This window comes from Galeopterus variegatus, unplaced genomic scaffold (assembly GCF_000696425.1).
Source record: "Galeopterus variegatus unplaced genomic scaffold, G_variegatus-3.0.2 Scaffold728, whole genome shotgun sequence".
Lineage (NCBI taxonomy): Eukaryota > Metazoa > Chordata > Mammalia > Dermoptera > Cynocephalidae > Galeopterus > Galeopterus variegatus.
In genome coordinates this window covers 126274-137052 of record NW_007726839.1, presented here as the reverse complement: position 1 = coordinate 137052, position 10779 = coordinate 126274, and the positions used below count along the sequence as shown (strand labels likewise).

At 34.8% G+C, this 10779-nt stretch overlaps 1 protein-coding gene across 1 annotated transcript in view; it reads right to left on the bottom strand.

The window, feature by feature from the left end:
• NUPL1 (nucleoporin like 1) overlaps nt 1-10779 on the bottom strand; it is a 32307-nt gene that overhangs the window by 16377 nt on the left and 5151 nt on the right. Inside the window, 5 exon segments of the mRNA XM_008571839.1 lie at nt 284-308; nt 3666-3776; nt 7120-7257; nt 7896-8042; nt 10358-10393. Coding sequence (XP_008570061.1) covers nt 284-308; nt 3666-3776; nt 7120-7257; nt 7896-8042; nt 10358-10393 — 457 coding nt within the window.

Sequence of the window (10779 nt, the reverse complement as noted above, 5' to 3'; positions counted from 1 at the left end):
CCGTTGCCGGTCGCGGTACGGGAGCGACACCGAGGGTTGCGATCCCGTTACCGGTCACGAAAAAAGACAAAAAGGGAAAAAAAAAAATTAAAGATATGACCTTTCATAATCTTTCTAGAGCATATGTTTATTATTTTATTTTTGACAAACACTGGTTAAAACATTATTTTTTCTTCTACATGTGTGTACATAGTTCCATTTACTTCTAACCATACCATCTGCCTATGATGTAGTAAGTAAAACTCTTTAATTAAAATATTTTAAAGTTAAATTGTAAACTTACTCTGGTCTTGTTCCTGTTTTATCACCTAGAAAATTCAAGAAGCTTTGTGTAAAAATAGGTAAAAAAAGGTATTTATTCCAAATACAAATTTTAAATAAACACAAATTAAGGTATAAATATAAACTGTTCAGCATTTCTTAGCTAGTCTCTTAAACATCACATTTAATTTCATGACAAGTCACGAGCTTAAAAGAACATAGTATATTATGGAGACATCTGTACACATGAACAGAGTTATATAGCTGATTTGCATCTGTTTCATGGGCAAGAATCTTCCATTCTCAACTATCTTCTATAAGAAATATCCTACATTGATAGTTTATATTCTTGGCTGCTAGTTTAACTTCTGACAGCTTTACCTGACACTTTTTAAGGCCCTATCAGTACAGAACACTATAACATGTAAGATTACCTGAATTTCTTCTCCAATGCGACAATCTTTTAAAACAATGTCCCAATTTACCTTCCCGTCTGCCAAGAGTAAGTGTGCCTTCTGCATTACACCTTCACAACAATGAACACCATATTTTTAAAGAAATCTTTGCCAGTCATATAGGTGAAAAATGCTACTTCATATTCATCTTGATTCATATTTCCTATAATACTAATGAAGTAAAACATTTTTATCAATGTTCATTACTTAGACAAGTATATTTCTCCTTTTGTAAACTGCTTACTCATGTGATCTGTAACATTCTCTTGACGTATTCTTTTCTGATTTCTAAGAACTATTTTGACATTAAGCACATTCTGTCTTATATCATTTCATGTGTCTATAAAAGTTAGACTCTTATAATTGAAAGATACATCTTAATTTCAGAGATGTTAAAAGGTGAAAAAAATATGCACCTAAAAATGAAGTATTTTACTTCTAATTCATCATTTACTTTTTATCTCTGTACATGTGGTTTCACTTTTTTACCTCTTTCATCCACTGCAATTTAGTTTCTGATATTTTGTGTTTCACTGAAGATTTTTTTCTTTCATATTTTAACATGTCTGAAATTAGCACCCATCTTCTACAAATGATATCTCAGATTTGAGGAGATTTTCATGGTAATAGAAAGAGAGATTTAATTTTATGTTTTTCCAAGTAATTCATTGACATTTATTGACTAGTGTACTATTTCTTTGTTATTCCATGTTTTATTACATTTTATAAATATTTATGTACACAAATATATATATAAAAAAAACTTGGGCCTGTTTCTACCACGGACCCCATTAGTCTACATAACTTTATCCCAGTAATATACGTGGATCACCACAAAAGCCTCCCAACAGTTCTCCACATCTAGTCTTACCTTCCTGCACATTATTTTCAACATGACTGCCAGAATGCTCTTAATCTTAAAATATAAATCTCATCGAATCCCTTTAGTAGATCCTAATCACCCTCAGTATGTTGACAAAACTCAGTGTGGCATAACAAGGCCCTTCATGACATCTGGAATTTGTTCTGCTCTGTGGCTACACTGGCCTTCTATCAGTTCTTCAAAAGGGTCAAGGTCCTTCTCATTTCTAGGCCTCACTCCATGCTGTCCCCTCTTCACAGAATGCTGTTTCCTACCACTCTCCACTTGGTTAAATCCCACTGATATAGCAGATATCAAAAAGAAAAAATTGTAGATTAAAAAAGAATCCCTTGACATAGATAACATAGCAAAGGGAACTGGGATGCAGTACATGTAATCATGTACCTTTATTCTATGTATCCTCTTTGCTCAACTCTAGCTTAAGCACATTGTGAGAGCAAAACAATGGTGGCAGGGGCAGAGGAGAGGGGAGATTACTTCTTACACTTCTTTTACTCCTCTGCCTCAATCTGCTCCTTCACATGCAGCCTAAAAGCAATTACAATGAAGAGAGAAGTAGTTTCATGCTCAAAATAAAAGTAGCTGGTGGGGATGGCGGCGGCGGGGCGGCGGATACCAGGCTTCTCCGTCTGAGTTAAAAAATAAGCTACTGAAACATCTAAGGCTACTTTTCTTATTTTCTAAAAGTTGCTACACAGAAAACTAAGTTAAAAAAAAGAGAGAGAAAGAACTATTTAGAAATTAGTTAATTTTCATCCAAAGAGAAATAAACATAATTTCTGTAAAAGTTTACGTACGTATATAATACTTAGTATACTGTAGTGAAACATGCTTTCATCAGAAGCAGAAGAGTTGTCGCAAAACAAAAGTCTCACACACAGAACCAACAATAAAACCTTTTCAAAATGAATCTGGATTGGCAATTTTTAAAAATAATATTCAATGTGGCAAGAGCACAGCAAGAAGGGTATTTTCATACTGGCTAGTGGATAAATTGGTGAGACCTTTCTATAAAGCAATTTCACAATATATACACCAAGAATCTCCAAAATGTCCCTCTCTTTGAGCCAGTGATCCAATTTCTAGGTATTTTCCCTATAGAAATGACCAAAAATATGAACAAAAACTTCTAATGTAAGTAAACACCTAAACGGTATTTACTATACATCCAGCTCTACTAAGGTTTTACAAATAATAGTCCTCAACCACTTTACATATAAGGAAAACTAAAATACAAAGAAGATAATTAACTTGAATAAGGTCATAGATCTTATAAGTAATTGAGCCTGGACTTGAACCCTGGCAATACAGCTACAAAGCAGACACTCTTAAAATTACTATATTATGGGCTGGCCCGGTGGCGCACTGGATAGTGCGCCGCTTGGGAAGCGCGGCTGCGCTCCCGCCCGAGGGTTCGGATCCCACATGCGGACCGGTTCCCGCTCGCTGGCTGAGCGAGGCGCGGGAGCAACACCGAGGGTTGCGATCCCGTTGCCGGTCCCCGGTCCGGTACGGGGGCGACACTGAGGGTTGCGATCTGTTGCCGGACACGGAAAAAGACAAAACAAAACAAAACAAAAAAATTACTATATTATGTTACCTCTTTATATGAAAATGCCCAATACAGTGATACTTCCCAGAGTAAAAAAACTGGAAACACCTAACAATAGGACAATGATTGACTAATTATGATATATCCACTCATAACATTGATGTTAAGCAACATTAAAATATTTTCAAAGAATTACTGAATTAACAAATGCTTCTGATAAGTTATATAAGAATGAACAGATTACAAAATATATGTATCATGATCCCAATTTAAAAATACATTTTACTATACCTATTAAAGTAGCTACATAAGACATATATACATAAAAATCTAAGTTATCTACAAAAATAAAACCTTAAATGCATAACACACAAAATTTGTGAAATATCAATGATAATGCAAATGAACTTGAAAGTAAAAACTATACTACTGAATATATAAGTAATGATTTTCCAGACATAGAAGTTCCCTTAATAGTTCAATTAGAACATAAAATTACAATAACATTACTTACTCTTTTTATCTGATGAGCTACTAAAATCTATACCACCAAGGCCTTCATTGCCTGCCCCTGAAGTAGCTGCTGTAGTTCCCAAAGTTAAGCCTAAAGCACTCTGTCCAAGTCCTACAAATAAAGCAAACGTCATTTACAAATTTCTTTGAAAGACTTTATAAAATTTCCCCTTACTGACCAAAGCACTCAAACGCTTTTATTTACTTATTTATTTTGGCAGCTAGCCAGGTACAGGGATTGAACCCTGGACACTGGTATTGGCACCATGCTCTAACCAACTGAACTAACTGGCCAGCCCTCAAAGGCTTTTAAAGTTGGATCCCAGATTTTCTTCATCTTTGATTTATGCGAATAACAAGAAACAAGTCTAGAGCATACTTTAGACAATAACTGATCTTGCTTAGACTGAATGGTATATGTAGTTCAAATGATGTGATTTTAAAAAATTATTAAAAGGGCCAGAATGTATCTGCTAATTCAATATATGTGGACACATTTTTTAATTTATTTTAAAACCCTTTCTACAAAAATACTTTTAGTTGGTATATTTTCAGGTCAATACACCTTGTCTTCCAATCACACTTTGGAACTGCATACTTTGAAAATAATTTAGTGTGAATTTACAAAATTTGAGTATAAGATCAGGATAACACACATAGAGTACAACTGAATATACTTTGATACTACCAAGTTCTTTTCATAAAACTTTTGAAAAAAGTAGTAGACTTCATTTGTTTATTTAAATCTCACCTCACTGATACAAGGAATCAAAGGGACTAGACTACAGTTAACCACAGTCATTAATGTATAACTGCGAGTCAAGTAGCAAAATTTCAAAAATCTTGTGTTCATACATCTGTATTTCTGTAAATCCATGCATTGCAAAGCTGACAAAACTGCTGTTCTTTCTAGACAAGATGCTATCTATTTTTAAAACAGAAGAAACAGCAATTGACAGCACGGGATAACTGAAAACTGAATTTAAATTCTGGCGATGTGTGACAAAAACACAGCTAAATAAATAACTACTATTATAACAATTTTAAAAAAATCAATGGCACCTTCAGGTTAACATAACCATAAAATAAGCATTGTTAAGCCTAAAGCATTCTGTCCAAGTCCTACAAATAAAGCAAACGTCATTTACAAATTTCTTTGAAAGACTTTATAAAATTTCCCCTTACTGACCAAAGCACTCAAACGCTTTTATTTACTTATTTATTTTGGCAGCTAGCCAGGTACAGGGATTGAACCCTGGACACTGGTATTGGCACCATGCTCTAACCAACTGAACTAACTGGCCAGCCCTCAAAGGCTTTTAAAGTTGGATCCCAGATTTTCTTCATCTTTGATTTATGCGAATAACAAGAAACAAGTCTAGAGCATACTTTAGACAATAACTGATCTTGCTTAGACTGAATGGTATATGTAGTTCAAATGATGTGATTTTAAAAAATTATTAAAAGGGCCAGAATGTATCTGCTAATTCAATATATGTGGACACATTTTTTAATTTATTTTAAAACCCTTTCTACAAAAATACTTTCAGTTGGTATATTTTCAGGTCAATACACCTTGTCTTCCAATCACACTTTGGAATTGCATACTTTGAAAATAATTTAGTGTGAATTTACAAAATTTGAGTATAAGATCAGGATAACACACATAGAGTACAACTGAATATACTTTGATACTACCAAGTTCTTTTCATAAAACTTTTGAAAAAAGTAGTAGACTTCATTTGTTTATTTAAATCTCACCTCACTGATACAAGGAATCAAAGGGACTAGACTACAGTTAACCACAGTCATTAATGTATAACTGCGAGTCAAGTAGCAAAATTTCAAAAATCTTGTGTTCATACATCTGTATTTCTGTAAATCCATGCATTGCAAAGCTGACAAAACTGCTGTTCTTTCTAGACAAGATGCTATCTATTTTTAAAACAGAAGAAACAGCAATTGACAGCACGGGATAACTGAAAACTGAATTTAAATTCTGGCGATGTGTGACAAAAACACAGCTAAATAAATAACTACTATTATAACAATTTTAAAAAAATCAATGGCACCTTCAGGTTAACATAACCATAAAATAAGCATTGAGTATTAAGTCAAGCATCTAAGAATAATCACAGCACACCTAAAAACTTGGTAAAAAGAAATAAAAGCACTCTCTACCTCTCCTTTCTGTTATTTTTTAACTTTGCTTTTTTATGAATCTTTATGAGATATTTAAATATTTATCTTGGAAAGAAATGTGTTAGTCATCTAATGATTTAGTTATTAGGAGGCATTTTGAATATCTACAATAGACAATAATGACAAAAATAAGTATGTAAAAGATCAATGCAAATATGAACACAACAAATTTCTACAGGTTCTCCTGACCTTTTCTCTCCTTCCACTGATTTGGATTTTCTCCATTAAATTTAATATGTGAACAGATGACAAAAAAGAACTACAGCTTCTTTGGTAGAAAACATCCAGTAATATTTCTTCATCTGTCCCATACAACCAAGCAAAATACCAGACACATATTAGTGGCTCAGCAAAACTTCTGAAAAAATAGCCATTGTAAATTATTGGAAATTCTATGATTTCAACATATATCAACTTTTCCTAATGTGTAAACTATTAAACAGAAATTCCTGACTGCTACATTGCTTTGTGAAGTAATTATATGATTTCTTCAAATAACAGGAAAGCTTTTCTCATTTCTACAAAGCTCCCACAGATATAAATTTCCTATATTGGCATAAGCTATAGCCAATATTCAAAACATTTGTAGAATCCTCAACATGAAGCAAATTTCAAAATAAAGATGAAATGAAGTAACAACCTGCGATATAAAACATTAATTCAGTATTCTCTGCCAAGTGAATTGATACTTTAGTATTTGCCTAATGACTACAGTAAAATTATTTAATATCTGTGTTTTAAAATCTCACCTTCAAAGCATGCTAATATCCTTTGCTGACATCTATAATGGAAAGCCATTCCAAGAACTGGGGCTTAAAAGGGCATGTTGCCTTACAATAAATTTAGGCGATCCAAGACTATTTAACTGTCACTTATTAAAAAGGCAAGTGCCTCTAGAAAAGTTTACTTATTCCTTGAACACACTCTTTTTTCCTTATCTAGTCAACGAGTCAATATTGAGAAAGAAGAAAATGTATTTCTCTCATTTCTTTTTTTTGAGGGGGGTGGGGACGGCATAGGTAGTGGCTGGCTGGTTCAGGGACCTGAACCCTTGACCTTGGTGTTATAACACCATGCTTTAACCAACTGAGCTATGCAGCCAGCCCGGAAATGTACTTCTAAAATATGGCTTAGATGTCCAATTATAATTCAGTTTTCATACTTAAAAGAAAACATACAGATTGAAGAGAAAAAGTGATCTATTCAAAAGGCCAAAATATTTACTGTTCTGGAGAATAAATACCACCAATTACCTGATGTTGCTGTGTTTGTGCTCTGGAAAAGTGAACCTCCCAAACCAGCTAAGGCTCCCCCTAAAGAAAGGCCCGTTGATGCAGTTGTAGTTGTAGCGGTTGTTCCACCCAAATTATTGAGAGTAAATCCTGTGGATGCTATAAAAAAAAAGCAGAGAGTTAGCCTTCAACATTATTTACGAACACCACAGAAAAATACAAATAAATTTTTTTTAAAAATTGATTTCATGATAAAACTGGCTCTTTGAAAAAACTGCTTGCTAAAGATAAATCATATATATTTAAGAATAAAAAAATAGTAGCTTCAAAACAAAAACCAGTGACAGAAATAAGGGCTTTGTGTAATATTAGAATGCTACCAGGTAACTGACTCTAGACAGCAATAAAGAGTTTTCAACCCAAACCACCATCTCCACCTTCAAAATTAAATAAATACTAAGCCAGGCAAGCTTTATGCAAAGTCTTTACCCTTCCCTTTCACCAAATGGCTTGCTGAAAACAAAGCAGATATTAACAGCTTTATATTTTATCTCTTTAGCCCTCTAACCCTCTGCTCTGTAAATTAAGAACATCTCCCAAGATGGTCTCTGCTGCTTTCATGCCCAGTGCTGACTTTTCTTCTTTACAAATCAGTAATTTAGTAGGTCAAAATTGCTAAATGATTAAATAAAAATTTCCCAAACTGAAGTTATGTTTAATAAAGGCAGATATCTATATTCTCTTAACTTAAATTTTAACTTAGCCATTAAATGCAGCTTTTTTCCATTCTGTCTCACCTGCTGGAGCTGATGTCAGAGCAGATGAAAGAGTGAGACCACTAGCTGAGGTAGAAGTAATAGGTAGAGCAAATGGTGTGGCAGATGCTGCAGGTTTACTGAATCCTAAACTGAAGCCTGTTGTAGCTGACGTGGTGGCTGGCGCTCCTGTTTTAATAAATAAATAAAGTGTCATTTTATCTTAAGTGTATATCTAGTGTACCAGTTTCAAGGAGAATCCCTAAGTTTGTGATCCTACTTTTTGTCGAGAGAAGGGCATATGTACGAAAGAAAAAACATAACAGTTGGAACTAAATCAAGAAGAATACAGAAAAAAATGGTTCTTTGGGTTAAGCAAAAGAAAACCAAATCAATGTAATATCAAAATCAATTTCAATTTTACCCCTAGATTTACCTAAAACAGCACTTATACTCATTTCTCCCTTTTACTCTGAAAAGAAAAATAGTCCCTTTTCTCTAAGATTATGTAAACAACCATCCTCTTCACCTGACTATCCTTTTCCTTCTGGTTCCTGTGTCTCTGTCAGCTCCCAGCTCTCTCCCTACTCCTCCCTGTGCTACTCTTTTCAGTCCTCTTTTGTAAATCTCCTCCCTCTATTTACATCTTAAATGATACCCCCTAGGGTTCCATTCCTGCTTCCCAAATGATTGCACCCACTTTTATCATTTCAACTACGTATGCACAAGTCTAAATCTACACCCACTGGAGACCCCATCGGCTAGCTCTATCTTCATGTCCCTTTAGACTCCTACAAATCTCCCCATAAAAAAACCTTTGCTAAATCCCCCACCTTGCTCAATTCAACTGCTCAAGCCAGAAACCACAGTCATCCTTGACATCCTTTCGTTCCCCTGCATTCCATTAGTCACAAATCCTACCAATTCTACTTCAGAAATATCCCTGGATTACAGGCATCCCCAAAAACCTTAGTTTAGGCCATTTCTCTCTCAATGACTACTACAACAGCCTCTTAATTTATTTCCTTGCCATCAGTCTCTTCCAATCTCTAATTTATTCTTGGAATTATCTGATGCCTTAAAAACAACAACAACAAAGACCATCTTGGTGATTCTGCTCCACTTCAAGTTCCTATTAGCTCTAGTTGTCTCTCAAACAGAGTCTACAGGCTTAGCACATAAATGCTCTTTCCCATCTGGTCCCAACCTGCTCCTCAACTCTCAGCACTCCCTACCATTTCTACCTCTGAATCCTAACAACCAATAACAAAATATTTTTCATGTTTTCCTGGATCCTTTTACGATTGGGCCTTTGCACTTTCCATTCCTCCGTCTGGAATGTTTCCTGCCCCCAAAATAAACCCTACTCTCTTCTTTCTCTGCCTTCCATGGTGCCTTTCCTGTACCTGTTAGAGCATTTTTCAGATTATACAAGAACATGTTAATATATCTGCCTGTCCCCTTTACCTCACAACAAACTGAAGGTCACGCTCCTGTACTTAGCAGTTTCTGACATCATCATCAGTACCATCCTCCCCCCCAGCACTACTGCACCACAGGCTAATAGTGATAGTTCAAGCATTACGTATATGCAAGGCCACAGAGTTAGAAGTAGTAACTACTGCTCAATCAATATTAAATGATGAAATGTATGAATCACCTTCATTTTGGCTTCTCCTGAAATCCTTGAGAGAAAAGAACTCTGCTTCTGGACAACTGGAAGTTCCCACTAGAATACAGTGCTTCGAAATCATGTATGGACTCTACAACCTCAGAAAACGAGAGGACTCAACTGCTTGCCCTTGCAGCCAAACCTGTCCAAAAATTTGGTAGTACACAGATGTGCTGTGCTTTCTGTTGATAACAGGTAGGTAGCATGGAAGAAATTGAAGAAAGTCTGCCAACCCATAATTTAATCTCAATTTAAGGACTTCTCGGTGTCCTTTCATTCTTTCATTTCCTTTACATTGTTTACTGCCCTCCAGATTCAAGCTGAATCCCTAGCTGTTCACATTCCCTCAGCATACCACTACAGAGACTATTACGTTTTTGAGCTGCAAAGGAATCCAAAAACTTTTTAGTTCAATACTTTCATTTTAAAGATAACTAAAAACCCCAGATTTTACCTAAGGCCTTACAACTAGAGGTACAACCAAGGCTTAATTCCAAGGCTTCTGGCTTATAGTTTGGTACTTTCCACACTAAATGGAGCCAAATGACTGAAAAAGTAATGTGAAATAAATTTCCACAGTAAAAATCATTTCGGTATTTAAAATATTTTTCTGAATTAAAAAAGTACTGAATGAAGTTGTTCTTTTTTTAAGTACTCAAATTCTGGAAGGTTCTTTGGTAAGTCAATGTCTGTGGTAAATATTCACTTTACATACCTTCTTCTATACCCCAGCTCTGTGAGTTATTAGAAAAGAGAATAGTAGACAGATCACTCAATTCATTTAAATTATTAAAAAACCACAGATCTGGGATCTTTCCTCAGTGATTCTTACCCAGAGTTAATCCTGTAGTTATAGTTGTTGCTATTCCTGTGGACAAAAAGAGAAATAAAATTTATTCATCAATGAGGATGGTATTCATTTTGTTTATTTGTCATAGGGGAAAGATTTGGAATCACCCTCAGGGAATGAGAACACTTCTAATAAGATCAATACATATCACAGTATCTGCCACCATAACCACTAATAAAAGCATTTTTCCTGTAGCACTGGTTTTCATATTATAGGCTATTTATAATTTGATTAATTAGGGAATAAGATTTATAAGATGCAAACAACTATTGCTTATAACGAAACTTGACAAGGAGAAAAAAAGCTAATCCAAGCAAAACACTGGCACACAGCTGTCTCTAAAAGCTCACTGGCTGCTCTGCTCATATTTATCCCTACAGTTCTTTCATTTTCTAGGTGTGGCT